Source organism: Myotis myotis, unplaced genomic scaffold (assembly GCF_014108235.1).
Source record: "Myotis myotis isolate mMyoMyo1 unplaced genomic scaffold, mMyoMyo1.p scaffold_m19_p_18, whole genome shotgun sequence".
Classification (NCBI taxonomy): domain Eukaryota; kingdom Metazoa; phylum Chordata; class Mammalia; order Chiroptera; family Vespertilionidae; genus Myotis; species Myotis myotis.
This window is the reverse complement of record NW_023416322.1, coordinates 42,968,797-42,994,939: the sequence shown is the minus strand read 5'-3', so window position 1 is coordinate 42,994,939 and position 26,143 is coordinate 42,968,797. Positions and strand designations below refer to the sequence as shown.

The following is a 26,143-nucleotide window of genomic DNA, read 5'->3' as shown; positions in this document are numbered from 1 at the left end:
TGATGATGATGATGATGAGAGCATCATGGATCGGCTGCCTCCTGCATGCCCCCTACCCGGGATCAAGTCCACAACCTGGACATGTGCCCTGATGGGGAATCGAACCACAGCTTCTCCTGGTTCACAGATCAACACTCAACCCCTGAGCCTCGCTGGCCGGGCTGGGTGACCTGGTTTGGGCCCGGGAGACACCATGTGTGAGCTCAGTGCTACTGGCTCCATCCTCCGGCTCTCTGATCAGGGTGCAGGGACCCAGGGCTGGTTTTTGTCAGAAGCAACCCACACACCTTGCAGATTATGGCTGATCAGATTGTGTTTGTCCAAACAAGGGCAGACCCTGCAGCTTTTAGATGATTCTAGAAGCATCCAGTTCTGCAGGAGGCCTCTAAGAGATCTGTGTTAGTTCCTTCACACACATGCACAATTGTCGCTGAAATTTGGGGCAGGACTCATGTCTTTTCTCCACTCCACCATTTGGAAGGTCACTGAGAAAAGGTGGGATATGTCTCCAGCCGAAAAGCAATGTTACGTTTACAAGGGAAAGAAGAAATCTGGAGCTTCTCCTTGAATTTGCTGACAATTGAGGGTTTTGTGGAGTCGTTTGGGCATCTTGGGCCATTTTTCAGGAAAAGGTGAGAAGGCGTGTGAAGTCCAGCTTGCCAAGCACCCTCCGGCAGAGGAACCCGGCCCTTCTGTGCAGACGATTTTTGCGGGCTTCAAGTTTTGGGGGGAAAACAAACACAAACGCTCCTCCCCGCGAGGGGCGGGGCGAGGCCTAGGCGACGCACCAATCAGAGCACGCCCCGCCCTATATAAGGCGTGAGGGCCCCCCTCCCGGCGCTTGACCCTCCTCCCTGGCTCTCGTCTGTGGACCCTCCGCCCTGTGATGTCCGAGACGGCCCCTGTGGACCCGGCTGAGCCTGGCCCGGCTTTCATGGCGAAGCCGAACATCAAGAAGCGAGGGAAGAAGCAGGTGGGCCTGGCGGGTGTGACTCGCAAGACGCCCAGCCCGTCGGTGTCCAAGGTGATCACGGAGGCCTTGTCGCTGTCCCAGGAGCGGGCGGGCATGTCGCTGGCCGCGCTCAAGAAGGCGCTGGCGGCCGCGGGCTACGACGTGGACAAGAACAACAGCCGCATCAAGCTGGTGCTCAAGAGCCTGGTGAGCAAGGGCACCCTGGTGCAGACCAAGGGCACCGGCGCCTCGGGCTCCTTCCGGCTCAGCAAGAAGGCGGTTCCCGAGCTGGTCAAGGTCAAGAAGGCCGCGGCCGCCAAGGGCAAGAAGCTGGTCTTGTCCCGGGAGTCCAAGTCCCCCAAGAGCTCCGGCGCCAACAAGAGAGCTCAGAAGCCGCGGGCATCGGCATCCCCGAAGGCCGCCCGAGGCGTCAGGAAGGCGGCGGGGCCCAAGGGCCGGCCCCCGCGGAAGAGCCCGGCCAAGGCCAAGGCCGACAAGCCCACGGCCGGGAGGCCCAAGGCGACCCAGCAGAAGACCAAGCCCAGGAAGGGAGCCTCTAAGAAGTAAAAGGCCCATCTTCGAGAGAAAAAGGACACAAAATAAACCCAAAGGCTCTTTTAAGAGCCACCCAAGTCACAGTAAAACGGCACAGCACTGGGGGCTGCTGGGAGTTCATGGCCGCCAGGTCAACCTCCTTGCAAGCGTGCGATGAGATGTTTGGTTAGACGCGGACAGGCCGATTAGGACCTACATGTGCGCAGTTCTGCCTAAAATACTCCACGCTGCCCGGCTCCAGATGCCGGCGTGTACCCTCTGCTAGAACACCTCGTGCCTGTGTCAACTTCGGCTTTTCCGGAAGTGCCAGTGCTATGTAGAGAGGGGTGGAGAGCTGCCCAGAGCCCCAACATACCCAAATTTTTCTTTGACAAGTGCCACATTGCGTTTTACTTTTATGAGGTGTCATCCTAATGGGGTTTTGTTGATTACAGAGAGGGAGAGGGGAGCATCAACGAGGAGAATCGGCTGCCTCCTGCACTGGGCCCCACTCGGGATCGAGCCCACAACCCGGGCATGTGCCCTGACCTCCTGGGTCATAGGTTGATGCTCAACCACTGAGCCATGCCAGCCGGGCAAAAGGTTGTTTCTTAAGTCTGGTGTCCACGGGCATTGTAGAGGTCATACACAGAAATCAAAGTGCCAGAATTTGGATTATAAAGAATTTTTTTTACATCTTTAATGTTAAACTGGTTTTATTTACATTATGAGTGAGTGATTAGCCAGTAAAAGTCACAAATATTTACAGTAGTCACAAGAGTATTGAAATGCTATTTATCCTTATTTCCATAGTATATAGTTACTATGCTATTGTCACATTTTTTAAAAGTTGGTTTGATAATATGATTGCTCTGTTTAATACGATTGTGGCTCCATGTATTTTATTTAGGAAGAGTGTATAGGTCAGCCGTGGGCAAACTACAGCCCGCGGGCTGGATTCGGCCCGTTTGAAATGAATAAAACTATTGAAAAAAAAGACCGTACCCTTTTATGTAATGATGTTTACTTGGAATTTATATTAGTTCACACAAACACTCCATCCATGCTTTTGTTCCGGCCCTCCGGTCCAGTTTAAGAACCCATTGTGGCCCTCGAGTCAGAAAGTTTGCCCACCCCTGGTATAGGTGGTGCCCCACAGGCAGAAAAATGCTAATCCTCGTCTTTAGGGAAATGTTGGAGGCTGCACAGTTGTTAGGGTCTGCCTCAAACGTTTGTAAACAAAAACTGCTTGTATGGGAAAACGCTCCAAGTTAATGCATGTTTCTCATTTTAAAATTAGCTTATTTTCACTGTGATTTGGCATTCTTATTAAAAATCATTGTAAATATGAAATTCATACTGTTAATCCTATTCTGGACCTTGGTGTTTAAGTGCAAAAGGATGTGCCACATCCTTCCAATTTGAGCATCTTCTCCAGGTGGCTCACTACCTCCGACCCTTTCAGAACTCATTTGTACAACTGGGCCTCTAAGGAAAAGATTTAAATTGTGTCTCATATGAAAAACGACTGACATCATGGCTTCAGTTTGTGTAGAATCAGCCCCGAGTGCAAGCCTCGCTTGGATATGACACCCAGTTTCCTTGGAGGCTGGAAATGTTCTGCCCTGGAAATAGGCTTTGGTCACCTGACAAGCGTTGGACTGACCCTGGACCCGCAGACCCTCATATCTCCCAGGAAAAGGGACCAACAACTGGCCTCATCCCGCCCTGCAGCCACCGGTCTCCCAGCATCGCTCAAATCACATGTCTAAAACCCGTTCCTCAACCCCATGGGCCCCTGTGCTCCTCCGGCCTTTTAGCGCCCGGCACACAGCAAGTTAACAGCTGCCAGGGCGGCGTGGCTCAGTGGTTGAGGGTTGACCTTGAACCAGGAGGTCACAGTTCAATTCCTGATCAGGGCACATGCCTGGGTTGCAAGCTCCAACCCCGTTGGGGGCATGCAGGAGGCAGCCGATCCATGATTCTCATCATTGATGCTTCTCTCTCTCTCCCCCCATCTCTGAAATCAATAAAACAACAAAAAAGGAAACCCACCAAGGTTTTCCCTACCGTTCTGGGAACAGCAATTAACCCCTTCCTTTAGCCACAGAAAAATGGCCCAGTAATCCCAGCCCCGAAATTTAACCTGGTTTTCCGCCCGCGCCGGGTGTTGTCCCTGAGAGCTTGTCCCCAAGAGGCTTCACTGGCATAACCGTGTATCAGGCCACAGGAACGAGCATTCCGGCCTCGCCCAGCGGCCCATCGTGAAATGGTTCTGGAAATCTTCAAACGGCCCTTGGTTTTTGTTACAGAAAGCGAGTCTGTGGATTCAACCTGAGGACATAACACCTTTTATAACCATATTGTAATGTTTGAATGGTCCATAACAACAAAAAATTCTCCACCGTTTATAGCTGGCACATTAAAAATGGAAAACGAAAAATAAAAGGAAAAATAAATAAAAAGGAAGAACAGCTGGGAGCCCTGGGAGTGGGGTGGGGGAGGCGCCTGAGAGCTGGTGCGGCAGGATCTCTCACTTCACAAACGGAAGCCGGGCCGCAGGCCAAAGGGAGTTAGAGACCAGAGTTAAAGCCCCGACCCCCTCAGTCAAAGGGAATTTACAAACAGCTTGGCCTCGCGCTTAGGGAGGGGCCCGGCCTGAGAACAGAAATCAGCAAAGGCCAATACATTTACACCCAAACCCTGGAAAGAAGGGGGAGGAGTTCACAGTGTGAAGAGCTTTCCCGACATCGCCCGGGGCAAATCGGTCAGGAATGAACACCCAACCTTTCGGTCCAGGTCGAATTCTAAGCAGTGGGTTACCGTGGTCTTCTCACTGCACCTCACACACCGGATTTGTAAAGTCTATTCAACTCCCCTCCCCCTCCCCCCTCTTCCTCCTTCTTCCCTCTCCCCCTCCCTCTTCCCCCACTAGGAACCACGTGGACCGCCCTCGCAGGGCTCCGCGCCACAGCAAAGTTCTGCCCAACCACGGCCTGTGGTGGTTATTGGGGAACACGATAGAGTGAAGCCCCTGCCAGAAAAATTAAAGTGGGGCCTCCAGGAATTCACATCCTCCGATGAGAGCCCGAACCTAGCGAGGACTTCTCCCATTTGCTTGCTCCTGCGGGTCACCCCAGAAGCCCCCGCCCCCTCCCGCTGAGCAGAGGGCGCCGGCGCCCTGCGAACCGAAGATTAAGCCGCGCAGACATCAAACATAAGTGCCCACAAGTAACCGAGCACCACAGCGCACAGCTCTTCCGGGAGGGGGTGGGCGGCCCTGAAAAGGGCCTTTGGGGGGAGACGGGGCGGGGGACGGGCTCAGCCGCCGAAGCCGTAGAGGGTGCGGCCCTGGCGCTTGAGCGCGTAGACCACGTCCATGGCCGTGACCGTCTTGCGCTTGGCGTGCTCCGTGTAGGTGACGGCGTCGCGGATCACGTTCTCCAGGAAGACCTTGAGCACCCCGCGCGTCTCCTCGTAGATGAGCCCGGAGATGCGCTTGACGCCGCCGCGCCGCGCCAGGCGCCGGATGGCGGGCTTGGTGATGCCCTGGATGTTGTCGCGCAGCACCTTGCGGTGGCGCTTGGCGCCGCCCTTGCCCAGGCCCTTCCCGCCTTTGCCGCGACCGGACATGGCTGCAGTTGCAGTGAAGGTTCGCGCTCCACGCAGCCCTTTAAATAGAATGTGTGCGGACCTGATTGAGAACCACAGGCGCCGCGCTGTTTTTTTTCTAAATTAGGTCATCGCGGGGGCGGAGCGAGGGGAAGAGATGAACATGTCAACGTTGTGATTGGCCAATGAACCTGGGCTTATTCGGGCTGGAAGGGGAGGAGCAGATTTCCTTGAAAGGCTTTCGTTTCTTTTCTGTCTGAATGTTTTTTTCGTGCTAGTTGATAAACTGGGTCCATTTTCCTGTTGTATGACGCGGGAAAAGGTTCGCTCAATCTTTTTATTTCCACTGAGAAACGAGTACAGTATGTAATGGTTCCCTGGGGGATGTAGACGTAGTAAGGATGGTGGATTTGTCGGTGGGGGACTTTTCCATTTAGTCCTTGTAATATTCCTGTTTTAAAAGACGTATTCTGACGGCTTTTTCTCTTTTGGAGAAAGTGTAAGCCTGGCCATGAAGAAGCTCTGGGCCCAAGGGTCTAGTGTTTGGACAGATGGAAAGGCTGACAAAGAACTGAACATTAAACCCTCTTCCTCTTCTTCACCATTTGAACATTTACAAGTTGACTCCTTTGTCTGTAAGGCCTGAGTCGGGAGCATAGCGCTAAACTCCAACAAGCAGTTGTCTGGACCCTGTTTCTGGCCCGCACAGCTTTGCCTGCAATTCCTAACCAGCTCCCTTTCCTCCTTTATTAATCCCTTTCAACCTTTTTAGAGACTAGAATAAACATTTTGTAGAACTGGGGATTAAGTGTTGGGGAGGGCTAATACGTGATTAAGGTCATCACAAAGCCCTCAGGGCCTTCCCCTGAGAGGCCTTTGATGAGGTTATTGGTATTGTAAACAAGGCTAAGCAATTTTTGAAATTTCCCACTGAAAGAGTCACTCCAGTTGAAAGAAAAAAAAAAGGAGACACCTCTCCCCATTCTGGTTAATAAATAAATGGCTATTTTGGAAACTTAGAATGAGACTGTTAATGTAAAAAACAAACAAACATGCAAACCTGTAAAGAATTTTTTGAGTTTATTTGAGCCAAACTGTAGACAATGGCCGGGAAGCAGGATCTCAGTGGATTGGGATCGTGCTCCGGAGAATGGCAGCTTTGCACCTTGTTTTATACATTACAACCCAAGGAGGAGAGGTAAGTGGGTGACAGAAATCCACTGGTGATGGATTAGGGAGGGATTGGATAAAAAGTGAAATGATGGACACATGCTTCCTCTGCACAGGTGGGTACAGGGTAGTTAAGGGTCAACAATTAACATGATAACAATAACCATGAGGGATTTGTGCTTCCATTCCTATTCGTTATGCCCTGGGGGTCCAGAAAAGGGAAGTTACAAGTTACCCTGACTTTTCACAGGTGTTATCTTAGATGCAAAAAGACTACAGGCTCAGTAAACATCGAAGATGATCTTTGTCGGCGAAGATACTGGCCTGGGACTTGACACCCACCATAAACTTCTCTTTAACTAAAAGATTTTAATTTCAGACCGTCCTTTGTGGTGACTTTAAGTCTTGAGTTTGCAAGGCTGTCACGCAGGCCTTCCCTGAGTCAGGTTAGCATGTGGCCCCTCGCACCCAAGACTGGCCTGAGAAGGACCACAATCATCAGACTCCCGTCAGAGAGGGGAGGCGGGGGCAGGGGGGCGGGACAGAATGACCCGGGGACAGGGAGGAAGCTCTGCGTGGCACATGCTTTTTGTATCGCTTTAGAGCTGCCCCAGTGGTTACATTCTTCCTCCCCCAACTGAGAGTTGTTAGGGCCCCGACTTTCACTGCCCCCCCCCCGCGCCCCGCGCCCCAACGCCGCCTACACACACACACACACTGTAACCGCAGGAGCAGCTCAGAGGGTCCGCCCTGCGCAGGTTTCAGACACAACAGACCCAACCGCAAGGCCTGCCGCCGCGCATGCGCAGAGGAGAGAACTTTGACCACCCGCCGCACCCGAAACCACGGACTCCAGACGGGCCGGGAACCTAAACGGGGAGCCCTTTCAGAAGCCGAGGTCCACTGTCCAGGCCTCTGACCATAAAGAGCCAAGTTCCAAGGTCCTCCCATCGAAACGTGCCCGCCAGGCTTCCGCATCCTGTTCCCCCTGAACCTTAAAAACCCTAATACAGAGGCCGGAGGTGAGGCCCATTAGGTCCCGGGCCTCCGAGGCTGGAGACTTGCAGATCAATAAACTTTTCCCACTCCACACCCTGGCCTTTTGAATTTTGGCTCTCCCCCTTCCCCTATCCCCCCCCTCCCCCCCCCCCCCCCCCCCACACACAAACAAACTAACTGGAAGAATTTTGGCTTTTTAAAAATGTTTTTCTCCTTTAGTATAAAGACATTACCAATTTTTTCTTTATATATGTGTGTATATATATATATATATATATATTGATTTCAGAGAGGAAGGGAGGAGAGAGATAGAAACATCAGTGATGAGAGAGAATCATTGATTGGGACCTGCACCCGGGGCCTGTGCTGCGATGGGAAATCGATCCTCGACCTCCTGGCTTATAGGTCAGCGCTGAGCCACACTGTCCGGCAGGTGTCTTGTTTTTTTTAAGTGTGTGTGTGTGTGTGTGTGTGTGTGTGTGTGTGTGTGTGTGTGTAAAGAATGCCTCCAGTACATGCTGTTATTATATAACACATTTTTGCTTATACCTCCCAGCAGCCCTTCACCAACTGGGCACAGATGGCCAGTCTTGTTTGCCTTCTGTCTGAGTCCAGCGATTCGCAGAGCTGGTGACATTTCTTATTTCCTCCAATTTCATCGCTTTTCTTCACCAGCGATGACCTCCAGGGCCCCAGCCCCAGCTCCGGGTGTCTCAGGACTGTGCTGTTGGACTGTGACCACCAGAGGGCGCCCATCTCCACAATACCAGGCTTAGTAGGCGGTTTTGCCAGAAGCCAACTAAGTTAACAGCATTCAGCCTGGCTGCCCTGGCCCAGTGGGTGAGCTTTGACCTATCAACCAGGAGGTCACGGTCACCACACAGGCCGGGGTTGCGGGCTCGATCCCTACTGGGAGGCGTGCAGGTCAATGACTCATGGATGTTTCTATCTCCCTCTCCCTTCCTCTCTGGAAAAAAAAAAAAAAAAGATTTTAAAAGGTAAAGTTTTGGTTTTTCAAATGCAGTTGACCTGAGGAACTGATGAACGAGGCCAGAAAAATTAAGCTAAGAAAGACTGAAAGACAATGGAGATTTTTAACGTCAGCTGTAAAAAAAAGGACAATGAACAGGTCCCAGTGGCAGATGGTTCACAACTGTGTTCCTGTAAAGACTAGGGAGGGTGTTTCTAGAAACCTCAGCCTGTGAGATAACGCCAATAGGAAACAAACGGCTGCCTAGTTCATTGTAACACATCCTGAAGGGGGTAGAAGGATGCTTCTTGGCCGAAGCTGTGGGGACAGGAGAAATACATACATGTACATACATGTACAGCGAAAGCATGTGTCCCTGTGCGTCCAGCATGGGTTGGAGGGAAGATCGTTACTGGACGCCAGGCGTTCCCGCTTGGGGTGCTCTGCTCCGGAGGGAGACGCTGTCCTCCGGCAGTTTCCGTTCCTTCCAGCAAGTAAAGGGAGGCCGAGCCAAGGCTTAGGCACACACACGGTCTGGTCCGCTCCATGCGGATGCCTCGTTCCGCAGTTGGCGGAACCTACCGGGTGGGGTCAGGTCAAGCCCATCTGGTTAGAGCTGCGTCTGCAAACCACTGTTGTGCATGTGAACACTTAGCAAGAGCTGCCCAGACCTGAGACCCTTCTGGGAGTTAACAAAATAACCAAGGTGTTGCAATTTAGATGGTAATATTTCTGGAGCAAAGAAAAACAGTGAAGTCATCTATCAGGGTTTAATGAAAATAGTCCATGAAACAAATTGTAAGGAATTTAGAAGCAGTACCCCAAATAACATAATCCTATATAATAGAAGGGTAACATGAAAATTGACTGAACAGCGGAATGACCGGTCGCTATGATGCGCACTGACCACCAGGGGGCAGACACTCAGCGCAGGAGCTGCCCCCCCTGGTGGTCAGTGCGCTCCCACAGGGGGAGCTCTGCTCAGCCAGAAGCCAGGCAGCTGTGGTGGCGGGAGATTCTCCCACCTCCAAGTCAGCGCTAAGGAGCAGCGAGCAGGCGGGTGGTAAGGAGCGAGGGCTCCCCGACTGGGAGAGGGCTCAGGCCGGGCTGAGGGACTCCCCGCACCGAGTGCACGAATTTTCATGCACCGAGCCTCTAGTAAGTATATATATGTAAGGCGGAAAAACCCAGCAGAAAAAATCATGCAGTACTCAACACAGTTCATCATGCATTTATTAAAATATGTGCGTTGGATGCTTTTTATATTTTCATACAGCAATAAGACTGAGGAGCACACATTATTCATAGGGATTATCACTGGCTAGTGGAATGACAGTTTCAAGTTAATTCCTTTTCAACGTTTCTATAGCAAGCACATGTTACATGTATCTTTATCCAACTGAAAAAAAAATAGTTGAGATCTCTTTGCCCAAATTGAGTACCTACCAGCACACTTTTGAGCTATATTTAGTCTCGTGAGGTACCTGCCGTCTGAGACAGAAGGCCTCGTGCCACAGCTTTGCAACCAAATATATGCAGCAGCAGCAAGAAAGCACAGGCCAGCCCTGGCCAGTGTTGTTGAGTGGTTAGAGGGTCACCCCTTGCACCAAAGGGTCGCGTGTTTGATTCATGGTCAAGGGCCGGTGTAAGGACCCAGGTCCTCTCCATAGAGGAGACCAGAGGGCGGGGACAGAGGGGCCACTGGAGGACAGAGACAGGGAGGATCGAAAGGAAATGGGTCCGGGAAGTGCGTGCACCTGCGCACATTCCCAGTGGGAGGACAGATGCCCTGAGAGATGCCGCAGGCTCTTCTCGCAGCTTCCAGAGAATCCCGAGTCCAGCAAACTTCAGTAGCCTCGCTGCGGAGGGAGTCGCAGGGGACGGGAAACTGAGGCAGGCTCTCCCTGCAGCCTGGGACCCACAGGGCCGCAGGGTGTCGGCAGGTAGGAACCCAAAACCTAAACAGGGGACGGCAGAGAGCTGGAGTTCCTGGGCCAGCTCCCATCTGCGGGTGCAGCTCTGTCCTCCAGCACCAAGGTCACCCGGGCGCCCGCTCTGAGTCTCCTACCGGCTCCTTCCCACGGGGTCTGCAGGCTGCACCTCATTCACGGTCGGTGAGGACATAGCTCCCCAGGGTGCCTCCTGCAGAGACAAGAATCTGGGCATCACCTTCCCCCTCCCTCACCTCCCTCATCTGCTCACCTCAACTCTGACCTCTCCCTCCCCAAGGAATACATTTTTAAAATATCCTATCCTATATAATAAAAGGCTAATATGCAAATCCACCAAAGGCAGAACCACCAGTCACTATGATGCGCACTGAGCACCAGGGGGCAGATGCTCATTGCAGGAGCTGCCCCGGGTGGTCAGTGCGCTCCCACAGGGGGGAGACCTGCTCAGCCAGAAGCCGGGCTCACAGCTGGCGAGCGCAATAGTGGTGGTGGGAGCCTTTCCCACCTTCATGGCAGCACTAAAGATGTCTGACTGACGGCTTAGGCCTGTGGGGAGTGGGCCTAAGCCGTCAGCCAGACATCCCCTGAGGGTTCCCAGACTGTGAGAGGGCACAGGCCTGGCTGAGGGATGACCACCCTTCCAACAGACCCTCACACCCCAACCCTTAGTGCACGAATTTTGTGGACTGGGCCTCTAGTCTATATGTTTTTATTGATTTCAGAGAGGAAGGGAGAGTGAGAGAAACATCAATGATGAGAGAGAATTATGGATCGGGTGCCTCCTGCACGCCCCCTATTGGGAGTCGAGCTTTCCTTCTGCAGAAACCCTGTCATTCCTGTTTCCCCAGGGGAGCCAGTGCCTCCAGGGAGCAGGTGCCCTGGGCCCTCCCCACCCCCGGCCCTGCCCATGTCCTGCAGAAGCCCCACACCCTGGGCAGACTTCCTCCATCTTCCTACTCACGGGAAGCCCGCCTCCTCCGCAGGAATCTGAACAAAACCCCAGTGAAGAAGATGACGATGATGACACTCATGAGGGTCCCGCAGATGACGCCAAAGACCAGGGAGCCCGACATGGAGGGCTCTGAAACGCAGCAGCCAGTGGGCACCGGGGAAGCTGGGCCCAGGGCACCCCTCCTGCCCAGGGCACCCCTCCCATCCAGAGCACCCCTCCCATCCAGGGCACCCCTCCCATCCAGGGCACCCCTCCCGCCCAGGGCACCCTTCCCATCCAGAGCACCTGCCCCTCCCAGGGCATCCCCTCCTGCCATGTGGACCCCTCTGTCCCATTCTTGATGGGTGTCCTTGCCCCGGCTGGTCCGTACCCCAGGTGGCAGCGAGGGGCTGCTCCAGGCCGGGGTGCTGCACCTGGCAGGCATATCTCTGCTCCTCCCCAGGGGGCACGGCCAGGGCCACCTGGGCCTGGTAGGTCCCATCCCCGTTGGGCAGCAGGTCCCCGAGCTCCACGTCCTTGGCCTCCAGGGGCTGCCGGTCCTTCAGCCACGTCACGGTGACGTTGGGGGGGTAGAAGCTCAGAGCCTGACACCGCAGAGTGGTCGCTGCCGAGGCCACACGGCGCGTCACCCGCACCGAGGGGGGCACTGGGGGAAGGAGGAACGTGTGGGGAGGGGACCCCGCCACCCTCCCCAGGAGCACCCCGACTTTCACTTCCCTTCTGCTCCGTGTGGGAGGAAGGATACCCTGTGCAGGCCCCGCTGCAGACACCCACGTGTGTCCCCCCAACGTGCCAAGCCCTGGCCGGTGTGGCTCAGTGAGCAGAGCATCGCCCTGCGGGCCAAAGGGTCACAGGTTCGATTCCAGTCAAGGGCATGTACCGTGGCTGCCCAGGCCCAGGCCTTGGTTGGGGTGGGTGTACGAGGCAACCCATTGATGTGTCTCTCTCACATCGATGTTTCTCTCTGTCTTTCCCTCTCTCTTCCACTCTCCCTAAAAATCAATGGAAAAATATCCTCGGGTAAGGATTTTTTTTGTTTTTTATTGATTTTTCACAGAGAGGAAGGGAGAGGGATAGAGTTAGAAACATCGATGAGAGAGAAACATCGATCAGCTGCCTCTTGCACACCCCCTACTGGGGATGTGCCCGCAACCCAGGCACATGCCCTTGACTGGAATCAAACCTGGGACCCTTTAGTCCGAAGGCCGATGCTCCATCCACTGAGCCAAACCGGTCAGGGCTCGGGTGAGGATTTTTTTTAAAAATGTTCCAAGATGCTCTCTGAGGCGTGTCCCGGGAGGAGTCATGCCCCTCAGCCTGGGGCGCTGTCCCTCCTGTCGGATGCCCACCCGTCGCCCGTCTTCCGCTCTGTGAGCCTATTAGGTTGAATCCGGTAAAACCACCTTCACGTGCATGAAAATGACTGAATGCGCCTGCCGGCAATCTCACCTGGCTCAACCAGCAAGTATTCTTTTAATATATGTAACTATTTTCATGTGTTTTTATTGATTTTTAGAGAGAGAAGAAGGGAGAGGGAGAGGAAGGGCCGGAGGTATTCTTGTAAGACAGTGGCCGGCAGGGCCCATGGCCACGCGCTGTGAGAACCTGTGTTGGCCTCAAGGCTGGGGCCACTCTGACTGGCTGCCTCCTCGCCCCCCCCCCGCCCCCGCCCCCCACCCCCCGCCGCCGGGTAATTTCTTGTTTCTTTGGTTTTCCTGTGATATTTGACGTTTCTGATCCTAAAAGGCACACATGCTCGCAGGCCCAAGGTTCTTGGTTAAATTGAGAGCAGATACATCGTTGGCTACTTGCAAGGTGAACCCGGAATGACAGCCAGGACTCATGGCCGTGTGAGGGTCCCACGGAAACGGTGGAGCCGCCCTGGCTGGGGTGGGTCTGTGGTCAGAGCGGCAGCGCCTAAGGCTGCGGGTTGATTTCCAGCCGCGGGCACGTACCTGGGCTACAGGTTTGATCCCAGCCCCAGTAGGAGTGCCTGCAGAAGGCAACCAGTCCCTCTCTCCTCTCTCTCTCCTCCCTCCCTTCCACTCTCTCTAAAAAAGCGAGGGGAAAACATCCCCGGGTGAGGATGAACAAACCAGCAAAGGGTGGTGACCTTAGAGCAGGAACCTCAGCTCCGCCGGGAGCCGCACCGCCTTGGCCGCCTGGAGACGCCAGCGCCAGCTGTGCCCGCACCCCCTCCACGGCGCCCCGCCATACCTTGCCGGTCCAGGACCCCGGTCCCCAGTTCCAGCAGCCGCCCCAGCTGCTCAGGGCAGAGCCTCTCCAGGTAGGCCCGGTTCTGCCTGGCCCGGATCGCGTTCTCTTCCCACTCCATCTTGGTGGCCCAGGCCCCGGGCTCGGCGGCTCTCCAGCTCAGCGTCTCCGGGCAGAACTCCAGGTGGTCCTCGCCGTCGTAGCCGTATTTCCAGAAGCCGCTGGAGCTGTTGTCCGCCCCCACCTCGCAGCCCAGGGCCACCTGCAGCGTGTGGGGCCCTGGCAACACCCCAGATTCGTTACTGAAGGAACCAAAGGGGCAGGCGGCTCTCTCCCCCATCCCCAGGACCCAGGGACCTCAGGAAGCAAACTCCTTCCTTCCTCCATGCCCCCCAGCACCCCAAATCTCCTTCCTTCCCCAGCACCCCAAATCTCCTTCCTTCCCCAGCACCCCAAATCTCCTTCCTGCCCCCAGCACCCCAAATCTCCTTCCTGCCCCCAGCACCCCAAATCTCCTTCCTTCCCCCAACACCCCAAATCTCCTTCCTGCCCCAGCACCCCAAATCTCCTTCCTGCCCCCAGCACCCCAAATCTCCTTCCTTCCCCAGCACCCCAAATCTCCTTCCTGCCCCCAGCACCCCAAATCTCCTTCCTTCCCCCAGCACCCCAAATCTCCTTCCTGCCCCAGCACCCCAAATCTCCTTCCTTCCCACAGCACCCCAAATCTCCTTCCTTCCCCCAACACCCCAAATCTCCTTCCTTCCCCCAGCACCCCAAATCTCCTTCCTTCCCCCAACACCCCAAATCTCCTTCCTTCCCCCAGCACCCCAAATCTCCTTCCTTCCCCCAACACCCCAAATCTCCTTCCTGCCCCCAGCACCCCAAATCTCCTTCCTTCCCCCAACACCCCAAATCTCCTTCCTTCCCCAGCACCCCAAATCTCCTTCCTGCCTCCCCGGGACCCCAAATGTCCTTCCTGCCCAGAACCTCCCCGGCCCGGCCTCCCCTCCGCCGCCCTCCCGCACCCGAGCTGTGGTTGCGGTTGTCCATGATGGTCCAGAAGTCCAGCGTGAACATGTGGTCCCAGCCTTTGAGGCTCTGGCTCAGCTGCAGCCACAGCGGGCCGGCCGCCCTGACCCACGGGGCGCGGGGCTCCGCGCGGCGACTCTCGTGATCGTAGAACACGAACAGCTGCTCGTCCACGAAGCCCGCGGCCTGGAACAGCGGCAGCCCCAGGTCCGGCTCCGTGGCGCCCATCAGCAGGTAGCGCAGCGAGTGCGGCCCTGGGGAGGCAAGAGGCGGCTGGGGCCCGGGGACGGGACGGGGCGCGGCGGGAGCCCGGGGCTGCGAACCAGCTCCCACCCGGGTCCCGGGGCCCCGCCGTGCAGATGCGGGCGCTTCCCTCCCTCCCAGCGCCTGTCCCGCCGCTCCCGCCGCGGGCCCTCCCTGTGCCGAGTGTGGCCGCCACCCCGCTGCCGGGCACGGCCGGGCGGACAGGCTTCCCGAGGCCAGGCTGAGGCCGGGGCCCAGCACCGAGCAGGGAGCCGGTGCTCAGAGCACTTAGCGCCGCCGGCGGCCGAGACGCGCTGAGCAGCAGCCTCCAGCCACGCCCACCGCGAAGGTCAGGAGCCCCGGCGACCACCGGCCAAGCTGACCTCTGACCTCTCACGGCGGAGGGGGCTGGGGGGGCAGGGGGTGCCCACATTGCAGGAAGGTCAGGGCGGACCCAGGGGCGCATGGACGCACCTCTGCCTGTGCCCCCGCAGGCTCGCCCTCGGCCCCTGGGAAACTAGCCTAGTCCTTCCTCGGCGCCAGGAAACCCGATCCCTAAAGTCTCGGGGTCCGGGGAGTCCTCCCCTCCCCGCCCCCCCCCGAGCGCCCGTGAAATCAGCGCCTGAACCAGCCCCGACTTCCGCAGAGCGGAGCGGACGCGGCCCCGCGCGGGCAGCACCCTGGGCCCTGCCCCCTGGACCCAGAGCCGAACTTCAGCCCCCAAATAAGAGGAAGTTGTGTTTCCAGGCGGAGTAACAGTCAAGCGCCGCACAGATTCCTAACGGGGGGCGGGGCGGGGGGGCGCCCAGCCCAGGTGCCGAGCTCAGGCCCCCGCCGTCCGCCTGCGCACACGCCCCCCGCGCCCCCCGCCCTGGACGCGCCCCGCAAGGACACATCGAGGGCGCGGTGGCCGCGTCCAGGGCGGGTGGCCGGGAAACGGGACGCAACCGGCAGGAGAGACGCAAACCCGAGACTCGCTAGGAACCTGCTGCCGAGCTCGGGCTCCGGGAGCCACTCGGGGTCGAGGGGGGGGAAGGGGGGACGGCGCTGCGCGCGATCCGCAGGGCGGGGACCGTGGGTGAGGACCAGGCTGGGCGCCCCACGGCCCGGTCCTCCCGGGAAGGTTGGGGAGGGGGTTGCGCGGGGCCGACGGCTCCCCGCAAACTCAGCGCGCCCCCCTCCTCCGCGCCCCCACCGCACTCACGCGCTCGGGCCTGCGCGTCCGCGGCCCGCACCCCGGGCGCCTCCAGCGCCGCCAGCGCCCCGAGCAGCAGGAGCAGCGCGCGCCCGGCCGGCGGGCCCATCGCGGGCGGCGCGCGGGGACTCGGTGCCCGGAGCAGTCACTCCGCGGCCATCGCCGCCTGCAAGTTCCTGGCCCGCGCAGGCCCTTTCCGGCCACGGGAGCGTGTGCCGCCCTCGGCCTGGTCTTCCTGCCCCCGAGCCCGCGTGGGGAACGCCCTGGGACGGATCCGCTGCGTCCCAGACTCCAAGCCCAGGGCAGGTTGCTGACCCGGGAAAGGACGTGTAACCACTTTCCTGTTTTATTTTTTAAAAATTGATTTCGGAGAGAAAGGGAGGGAGAGATGGAAGCGTCCATGGTGAGAGATTCATAGATCGGCTGCCTCCTGCAAGGCCCCCACCGGGGATGGAGCCCGAAACCCGGGCCTGTGCCCTGACCAGGAATCGAACCACAACCTCCTGGTTCCTAGGTCGACGCTCAACCACTGAGCCCCGCCTGCCGGGCGGAATTCTTATTATTTTATTTATTATATGTTTTAGGAGGGAGCGGGGACACCATGCAGGGGGGCAAAGAACAGCGACCTGGAGAATTCGGCCCGGAGGGCGCCCGCAGCGGGCAGGGGTCCAGGCAGGGCCCCCGGAAGGGCCTGGTTCCAGGGGGGTCCCCGGAAGGCGGGGTCAGGAGCCGGTCATCTCGATGCAGAGGAACATTTTCCAAGGAAGCGTGGGGGGAGCGCGGCGCAGCTGCGGGTGTGGGCGGGCTCCCCCAAGATGCGCTCCTCTCAGGCAGGTGCCCTAGCAACTCCGGATCACCTACCTGGGGAGACCCGAAAGCAAGAGGGATGCTGGGAGCTGAAACTTTTTTTCCCTTTTAAATAATCTTCACCCGAGGAGACTGCAACTGAGGCACGTGCCCCTGACGGACTCGAACCCTGGACCCTTCAGTCCGCAGGCCGACGCTCTACCCACTGAGCAACGCGGGCCGGGCGGGAGTTGGACCTTTTAAAGCCCGGATTTTCTACTGTGGTTCCTGGACCAGGAACATCATCCTCACTTGGAACCTGTCAATCAATGGCCAATTCCCGGCGGATCCCAAACTACTGAACCGCAAAGGCAGCAGCGGGGCCTGCTCGTCTGTTTAAGACCCTCCCCCCCCCCCCCCCCCCCCCCCCCCCCACACACCCACCCACACCCTCTGATGCGCAGTCAACGGGCGAAGGGCTCCTACCTGCTCTGGGGCGGGACTGGGCTGGGCGATCACACAGCTCCCGCCCCTGCCCGCCGCGTCCATCCGAGTGTCATGTCCACGGCCGCCGGGGGTCTTAGCTTTGCAGCTGCAGCTCAGCCCCCATCTCAGCGCAGCTCCAGCGCCTTACAGCGTCCATCACTTTCCCTTTGCCCACGGCCCGCGCGTCGTGTGGCTCATCGTAGCAATTGACGTACAGACTCACTTGACTTACTGTTTATGGGAGAAAAGTTGAAAGCAGATAAGCAAAATGAGGAAAACCAAAACCACTACAATGGTTTGTCAGAGATAAAACGCTCAGGACGTGTCAGTGCGGCTCCTGCTGGTTGTTCTTCACAGACAGAGCTCCAGCCTGGATGTGCATAGATAACTGCCTGCTGTCCGCACTTCCCACTATTTAGGTGTGGAGTGAATGCAGCGGTGAGTGAGCGAGGGAATGAGTGATCAAGATTAGCCTGAAGCCCAGCGGGCGTGGCTCAGGGGTTGAGCATCGACCTACAAACCAGCAGGTCACGGTTTGATTCCCTGTCAGGGCACAGGTCCTGATTGCCGGCTTCATCCCCAGTAGGGGGTGTGCAGGAGGCAGTCGACCCATGATTCTCTCTCATCATTGATGTTTCTCTCTCCCTCTCCCTTGCTCTTTGAAATAAAAAATATATATATATATACATATATATTTTTTTGGAGGGGGGAGATTAGACTGTGAAGCCAACTGCAACCCCCACCCCCTTGAGGCCCTCTGGCGCCCGTGTTTCCGGAGCCCCTGGGACTGTGAACAGTAGAGACGTCCTATTGTGGCCGTAACAACAGGAGCAGCAGGCGAAGGGATCAAGACTCACCACTTCCTGGTCCCATTGACAAGTTAGCTTCTCAGGGCAAATGTCAGCTGAGTCCAAAGGCCTGTTTGCTCCCTCCTGGCCCTTCCCTGCACTGTGGCCTCACTCCCGCCCGTTTCTTTTTAAATTATTTTATTTTTTACCTAAAACTCATTAAGCGCATTAGCGAGGAGTTAATAGGTGGGTGTATTTTAATTTAATGCACTTTATAAATAGACCGAAATCTTCTCTTCGACTCTAGTTCATGTTTCAGTGTGTGTGTGTGTGTGTGTGTGTGTGTGTGTTTACATAAGTTGTCACCAGTCCTCAGGGCTGTCCTAGGGCAGATCTGGGCTCTCGTCTCCATGTCCTCACTGGTGAGGTGGTAGCGGTTGGAATGGGGTTATGGGATTGTGGTAAGGAAGGAGTGAGACTTGGACGTGGACTGTCTGGGGCACAGGAAGTATTCAGTTAACTGCTGTGTTTACACCAACAGTTTCAGGGTTGTGCCACATTGTGATAAAAACAATGTATACCCAATTTTAACACATGTCCCCTTTTTCCCCTTGGAGCCCTTCCAGCCCACCTGTATGCATTTCTGTTTCTTGTTGCTGTTTTATGCCTTCATATTAGCAAAATAGGAAATTCTGTGGAAAACAAAACAAAAATCCCTTTGATCTTTAATACCACCCCCCCCCCCCTTCTGTAGCAGGGAAAGAAATGGCTTATATTGGAGAACTTAGCAGAAGCAGGTGTTCGGATATCGTTTTGGTGTTTTTGTTAATGTTTCTAAGCAATGTCCTTTGGATCACTCCTTGCCCGTTCCCATGTCATCCTCCTGGTGCTCAGTGTCCTCATCATCATCACACATCAGTGATCAGAATCGAGATGCAACTCCCGATCCCTGCCCGCAAGACCTGAGTAGGCTCTCGCCGAGAGTTGAAGGGGGTTTTGCCCTCACTCATGGATTGTGCAAGAATGAACTGCTGTTGGGTTTGACTGATTGTAGATGGTTGTGGTGTGCTATATCAAAGGCTATTGAATGCAACTTACAATGCTTAATAAAAATCCTCATTCTTTTAGTTTAGATGTAAAAAAATCTCCTGCGTCATACAATGTCAACCCAAAGTTAATGATTGATGGCCTAGCGGCACCCTGTACCCCAGCTGTGCCCAGGGCTGCTTGAGATTTCGCGCCACCTAATGGCCCCGAGAGCAAACAGCATCCTGCTCTGTGAAGGCCTTCGGATGGGCGAGGGTGAGGCCAAAGCGAACCTGTGGAATTACCTTCCAGCAATTCAAGTAGATTTGGGAACTTTCTTTTCTTTTTTAAAATTTTTTTGTTTATTCTGAGATTTGGGGACCTTAAAGGTTAGAATTCAGTTCTGAAAAAAATTAATTCTTACTTAAAACTCTTTGCAATGACTGGTTGGCAACTGCGCGGTTTTAATGTAATTAGTTAAACGATCTAGGCTTTGCATTCATGAGAGCCATGGTAGGGGTCTGTTCTGCTGGACTTTTCTGCAGCCTACACTTTAGTGCAGTCAGCTTTGGGGGTTGTGTGTGTGTGTGTGTGTGTGTGTGACAATCAGGGTGCGAGGCTGATCTCAGTCACATGGCAAAATTACAAACCCTTTAAGTCCTTTTACCCCTATGAGCGCATAGTGTTGACTATAATAGATTTATTATTACTATCATTATTGTCACACTGATATGCCTTTCCAGGAATCTCATAATTTTGTTCCCTGTTAGCGAAGAGCCATTGCCAGTGCTGCCATCTCTGCACAAATACGTTTTCCTTGTGTCACATCCTCCACACTGCGGTGAGTTTACTTTTAAAAAGAAGAGAAGTCACTCAGTATCTTAAAAGTGACTTTGGCCCAGCCAGCTTGGTTCAGTGGTGGAGCATCGACCTATGAACCAGGATGTCACTGTTTATTTTCCCGGACGAGGCACATGCCTGGGTTGTGGGCTCGATCCTCTGTGTGGGGGGTGCAGGATGTTTCTATCGCTCTCCCCCTCTTCCTTCCTTTCTGAAATCAATAAAAATATATTTAAAAATAAATTTTAAGCCCTAGCAGGTTTGACTCAGTGGATAGGGCGTCGGCCTGCAGACTGAAGGGTCCTGGGTACGATCCCGGTCAAGGGTGCTTACCTGGGTTGCAGGCTCCCTGCCCTGGTCAGGGTATGTGGGAGGCAACCAAACAATGAGTCTCTCTCACATCAGTATTTCTCTCTGTCTCTCCCTCTCCCGTCCACTCTCTCTAAAAACCAATGGGAAAAATATCCACAGGCGAGGATAAATAAATAAATACAGCAAAAGTAGATATTTAAAAAATAAAAATAAAAAGTGCATTTTAAAAGTTCTTTTGTAAAACGACATCTATGTCTAGACCCCGTGTCTAACTGACCCCTCCTTTCCGTGTCTGTTGTGACCTTTGTCACGGACACTATTACCTTTTTCTGGGTCCCTACTCTCCACACCCCACCATAGGGTAGAGCTTGTCCTGTTTACTCTCCTATTCCACGAATTTATCTGCCAGCATTTTCCTACACGACTTGGCCCAGGACCGTTCGTTTGTTCCTCCCATGTTCTTGCTGGCCAATGGGTTTACTGTAGTCTCGGGGCTGCTAGTGGCTTCAGGATGATCGTCTGTCGAGCGGGGATAATTATTCTGTTCGCCAAAAGAGATTTAAAAACCCACCTGTGAAGGGTTTGACTAGAAATTAATCAATACACCAAGGCTAAGGGATTGGGACATCGCGTCTAAAAGGAGCGTGGGTTGGTTCGGAGCGCCATCTAGAGTCCACTAGGGCGAACAGCAGGATGTATTGTAAACATCTCCCACTCGTGTCAGGTCCACCAGCATGTATTTGCAGGGGCGAAAACGCCTTCCACTAAGGCTCACTCACACCGTGGCGAGGAGTTAACAGGTGGGACGTATGTTCATTCAATGCACCTTATAAATAGACAAAAACCTCTTCTTCGGCTCTAGTTCATATTCTAGTGTGTGTGTGTGTGTGTGTGTGTGTGTGTGTGTGTGTGTACGTAAGTTGTCCTCGGTCCTCCGGGCTGTCCTAGGGCAGATCTGAGCTCTCCGTCTCCGCATCCTCGCTGGTGAGGTGGTAGTGGTTGGAATGGGATTATGGGATCGTGGTAAGGAAGGAGTGAGACTCGGGCATGGACAGTCTGGGGCACAGGAAGTGTTCAGTTAACTGCTGTGTTTATCAGTCTTATTGACACTCTTACACCAACAGTGTCTGGATTGTGATCAATCAAATGCATATATAATTTTTAAAAACAATTTTAATATGTCTATGGTAAAATTATATAATTTGTACTTACAGTATGCCAGGTTGTGTTCTAAGAACTGTATAGATATTAATTCATTTTCAAAATCACCTCTAAAACAGGTACTATTGTCGACCCTGTATAGATGAGAAAGCTGAGGCATAGAGTAGTTTAGTAACTTGTTCAACGTTATATAGTTTTGTATTTTCCAGTGTTGTTTTTTGTTGTTGTTGTTGTTCATCCTCACCTAAGGACATTTTCCCATTGATTTTTAGAGAGAGTGGAAGGGAGTGGGGAGAGAGAGGGAACGAGGAACATCGATGTGAGAGAGACACATGGATTAGTTGCCTCCCGCAACTGAGGTACATGCCCCTGTCTGGCCTCAAACCCAGAACCCTTCTATCCAAGGGCCGATGCTCTATCCACTGAGCCAAACCACCTAAGGGCTGTATCTTCCAGTTTTTAAACGTTTCCAAAGATTCTGGCTCTGGAGCCCGTATGACAAACAGTGTCAAACTATAATTTTCAAAAAATTCAAGCATGATTCTTATACAGATTCGCGAGTTCGTATGTGGTCAGGGGTGGTGTGTGTCACCAGGGAGGCAGTGAGCAGGAAGACAATGTTAGATCCTGACGGGACACAGGGGAATGGAATGTGTGTTCAGTCACCGGGAGAAGGAATGCTGGGAACCTGAAAAATCAGACAGAACTGGTTCACGTCCTGTTAGGCAACACAGTGGGACCTTTCAGGGTCATCTTTTCTACTGGAAAGAACGCATTTGCGTCTGTACTGGACGAAACCTTTATTCACCTGTCTGTCTTCTACAAATGCCTCTAATTTTCACATCCTCTGGGCTTAATGAAAAGTAAATATGAAGAGAAATTTCCCTCAGCTAACGCGGTGCCAGCTGTTCACCTCCAAGGGCCACTGAGCTCTTGTAACATGTCTACTCCGAGTCGAAATGGTCACGACTGTGAAATAGTGAAGCATAGTCACCTCCATCTGGTATAAAAACTGCTGTTTGAAGTTCTCTGCTATTGTGAGATAGCCCCTTGTTCTGTGAACTCTGTCATTTTTAGACAGTCTCTTATTCTGTAGAATAACTGTTTTAGTTTGAATAATAGAAAAAGATAAAAACGTTAACTGTCTGACCTTGCGAGCTAGCCATCTAACGTAATGGACTGATACTGTTAATACTTCCCATGTTCTTATGCCAAGGGTTTGTTCTTTATGTGTCCAAGATTACAAACTGTCTGTAACAATAACTCACACAGAGCCCTTTGTAAAACCTGCAAAGAAGCTCAAAAGGCATAAGTACAGTGGAGCCTTGACTTACGAGTTTAGTTCATTCCGAGACCGAGCTCGTTAAGGAGCTCGTTAACTCAAATTACTCTATCAACTTAGTGCAAAAAATCTGCCGAGAGACAGCTGGTATCTCAAAAAACTCGTTAGGCGGGACACTCGTAAGTCAAGGCCCCACTGTACCGGAAACTTCCTGTGTGAGCTCGCTCAGAGATTTGGAAGAAACTTCACCCTCTGGGCCACGTGCAACAAATGACCCCTAATTAATTGGCTCATTAAGGCGTCTTGTATCTCATTCGCTGATTTACGATACAAGCATAGACACAAGACTTTGAAGACTTATTATTGGGAAAAAAAGGACCATAAACTCTGATTTTTTTAAAAGATATTGGTTGCATGTTGAGCTGATAATAGTTTAGATATATATATTAAGTTAAAGATGTATCATTACAATTGTTTTCACCTGTTTCTTCTCACTTTTTTTCTGTAGGATACTAGAAAACTTAAAATGATCTATTTATTAGCATTGCCCAGCATCGGATGACCCAAATGTGAACTTAGACACTTTCCCAATACAGTTTGAAAGGACAGAAAAAATACCTTTGCTGCGTGTTTAAGTTTTGGGTAACGTTTCCCACACAAGTCGCAGGCATCTGGAGGTTCCTTGCTTCTCTGCCTTCTGCCCGCCACCATGCGGCCAGGAGGGTGGGAGCAGGACTCTGGGTGGCTTCTCTCCTGATAATTCCATCTGAAGTCTGGACTTGCACACACAGAGGAGCTTCAAGCTGAGGGGTCATCTTAGAGGACAGAATCCCAGGAATCACATTTCCATGTGGCTGATTTATACCAGGATACTGATTTATAGGGAAGGGGGTCCAGTGACTTGCGAATCAAGACTCCATACAGGGGTTTTCTTTTTTCTTTTAAATGTTTATTATTTATTTCAGAGAGGAATGGAGAAGGAGAGAGCGAGAGTGAGAGAGAAACATCAATGAGGAGAGAGAATCATGGATCGGCTGCCTCCTGCACACCCCACACTGGGGATCAAGCCAGCAGCCCGGGCCTGTGCCCTGACCGGGAATCTCCTGGTTCATAGGTTGAGGCTCAACCACTGAGCCATGCTGCTCGGGCCACACGGCTCTTTCTTGATGGTTGGGCACCCTCAGCCTTGTTTCCGGTGGGAAGGGGTTCTTTGCCCATAGAATCCGAGCAGAGGGGCGTGTTCTTATTTTATCTTCTAAGCAAAATATAGGAAGATGATGAAGGTGCTTTAGTTGTTTGTAGAGTTTCAAGAATCTGTTATGATTCTTAGACCCAAAGTCACAGGGACGGCTGGCAGGTCAAAAGTGTTTTTGCTACGGCTGCTAACTCGTCCGTTACTAATCGCATTAGGCCGTTAATTCCCAGGACGTGAGCAGGAGTAGACAGTCTTCAAATGTTGAACGAATGGTATTCAATGAAACCTCGGGGTCACCCTTAGCCTAAACCAAGATGCCTCGTTTCTCCTTCAGCCCTGCACGTATCTGCTTAAGCCCTTTTGTCACCTCACACGATGGGTTCACCGCTTGGCGTGTCTGCGCCAAAAGGCACACAGCTCTTGTTGGGAGAAAACGTTTTTAGTTCTGACTGTGACAAGGGAGGTATCGGAATACTCTTCAGAGCTCTGTCTCACAGAAGGAAGGTTTAGCAATGGCTTCTCCACACCATTTGGTTCAGCACCTGCTGATCTCTTCTTTGCAGTTGGCAAAACTTCACCACATTTGGCTAGCTACACTGGACTTTTTAAAAATATATATTTTATTGATTTTTTTACAGAGAGGAAGGGAGAGGGATAGAGAGTTAGAAACATCGATGAGAGAGAAACATCGATCAGCTGCCTCCTGCACATCTCCTACTGGGGATGTGCCCGCAGCCAAGGTACATGCCCTTGACCGGAATCGAACCTGGGACCCTTCAGTCCGCAGGCCGACGCTCTATCCACTGAGCCAAACCAGTTAGGGCTACACTGGACTTCTCTGCGGTGGGCTCAGCGTGGTCAAGTTCATCAGGTTGCCCCTGTGTCTGCAAAGGCCCGTGCTACATTCTCCCATGGAGAGAAAAGGGCACTTGGTAAGAACCGCTGGACCTGGAGACACTCACACCTCTGATGACCACAGTCTCCATCTGGCACCTCTAATACACATTGGCGGGTAGACATATGTATGAATAGGAATTTCTGGGGAGTTGTCATACTTCCTTTGTCCCTAAACACAAAATACATTCCCATTAAGTATGTGAGCAGAACGTTTACCCAGCCTTTTCTTTCATGACTACATCGCAATGGCTTTGAACCCAAGGGCACCCATAAGAAGTAACAAACCTTACAGTGGTAAAGCAAATCTTGCTCAGGCCAACTATAGGAGGGATGGGAAGAGGTGAATTCATAAAATAAAATAAAAAGGCATCATAATCTACATGTTCCAGTGCTTTCCCTCTTTTTCTTTTCTAAATGTTGCCATTCTTCTTTTTTTTAATGTTTCGAATCTATAGTTCACCTTATAAGTCAAAGTGTCTCTTATTAAAAGACAGTCACTTTATCTCCACCTACAGGTGTAAGCTCCCACTAAGAGGGCGTTCTATATATACCCTGACCTGTTAGGTACTGTAACTGGAAGAAACCCAAAGGTTTCATGGGCAAAATTCGCCTCTCTACTGCTGCATACCAAATCAAATTCATCAATAACTAAGGGCTTGTTTGGAAACAGACCCTTTCAATGCCCCTTCCCACCCCCCGCGGAGTCTTCTGGGGGGGCGCTGGGCAGGCTGAGTGGGTCTTCCTGCCTCGGTTATTGTCCCTCTTCTGAGGGCCCGACCCCCTGCCGTGTCCAACGCAGAGGGGAACCCGAGAGCTTTTTAAAAACAGCCCAATGTCTCCACTTTGGAAAGTGAAAAGGGTGCCCCGCCCCCATCGACGGAAAGAGGGATTTGCTAAAGGGTTTTTTCAATGTCTTCACATCAAAGATGTGAGTCTCCAACCCGCCACCACCCAAGGCCCCTCGGGAACTTAGGGACCCCCTCGGATCGCTCCCTAACTGCTCTGGGCTGGTCCAGAACCGGGTCCCAGTCCCCAGTCCCTGTGCGTCTGCACGCAGAATTCACCCAGGACCTGTGTTACTTCCCTTGCGAAGAAACCGAATTACTGTGGAATTTTAAGTGACAACGACCTCGTGTTGGTCCCCATAGGAAGGTGAACATGTGCCCTACCCACCCTGAGAAAAAGAACTTTCCAGGGCCAAGGAGCGAACAGGTAATTTAGAAGAAAAACAGAAAGTGGTCTCCGATGGTCCTGGACTTGCCTGGGAGTTGGGGGAGTTGGGGGCCCCTGGACGCGGCGTCTTTGCAGTTACAGGAAAAATAAATGCCGGGCAGGAAGCCTGAGGCTTCTGGGATTCTTTTCCGACCGGCCCCGGGGCGTTGGGTGCGGGGGATTTTAATATTTTCCCCCTTTTGTGAAGTGTAACAAACACAACTTGGGCGCGCGGCGGCGGCGCGGAGCCTGCCAGCCGAGGGCGGCGGGAGCACCAATCAGCGCGCGCCTGCGCTCTATATATTCGGCGGCGGCCGGCGCTGCGCCATCGGCGCT

The 26,143-nt window shown here is 53.5% G+C and overlaps 2 protein-coding genes across 4 annotated transcripts; one reads left to right on the top strand and one right to left on the bottom strand.

Moving 5' to 3' along the window:
• The first annotated feature begins 64 nt into the window (after positions 1–64).
• Positions 65–2,492, top strand: LOC118673693 (histone H1t-like). The gene has a single exon (XM_036344844.1). It carries the CDS (start codon positions 887–889, stop codon positions 1,517–1,519), a length of 633 nt encoding a protein of 210 aa, XP_036200737.1. The 5' UTR covers positions 65–886; the 3' UTR covers positions 1,520–2,492.
• A 6,948-nt stretch (positions 2,493–9,440) lies between these two features.
• Positions 9,441–16,047, bottom strand: HFE (homeostatic iron regulator). 3 transcript variants are annotated; one of them, XM_036344835.1, is made up of 7 exons: positions 15,832–16,047; positions 14,381–14,638; positions 13,359–13,634; positions 11,512–11,787; positions 11,151–11,270; positions 10,306–10,379; positions 9,441–10,195 (listed from the first exon to the last, which is right to left on the bottom strand). In XM_036344835.1, exons 1-6 carry the CDS (start codon positions 15,929–15,931, stop codon positions 10,339–10,341), a joined length of 1,071 nt encoding a protein of 356 aa, XP_036200728.1. In that variant the 5' UTR covers positions 15,932–16,047; the 3' UTR covers positions 9,441–10,195; positions 10,306–10,338. The 3 variants fall into 3 exon arrangements, with proteins under 3 accessions (XP_036200728.1, XP_036200727.1, XP_036200729.1); XM_036344834.1 differs by having other exon boundaries at positions 9,441–10,379; XM_036344836.1 differs by lacking the exon at positions 15,832–16,047 and adding an exon at positions 15,102–15,274 and having other exon boundaries at positions 9,441–10,379.
• Between the last annotated feature and the right edge of the window lie 10,096 nt (positions 16,048–26,143).

Excerpts from the sequence above, each read along its gene's own strand:
- LOC118673693 (XM_036344844.1), top strand. The coding sequence starts at position 887 with ATGTCCGAGACGGCCCCTGTGGACCCGGCTGAGCCTGGCCCGGCTTTC.
- HFE (XM_036344834.1), bottom strand. The coding sequence starts at position 15,931 with ATGGGCCCGCCGGCCGGGCGCGCGCTGCTCCTGCTGCTCGGGGCGCTG. Across the intron at positions 14,639-15,831 it reads GGACGCGCAGGCCCGAGCGC|GGCCGCACTCGCTGCGCTAC; the intron begins GTGAGTGCGGTG and ends TTGCCTCCCCAG. Across the intron at positions 11,788-13,358 it reads CGGGGTCCTGGACCGGCAAG|TGCCCCCCTCGGTGCGGGTG; the intron begins GTATGGCGGGGC and ends TCCTTCCCCCAG.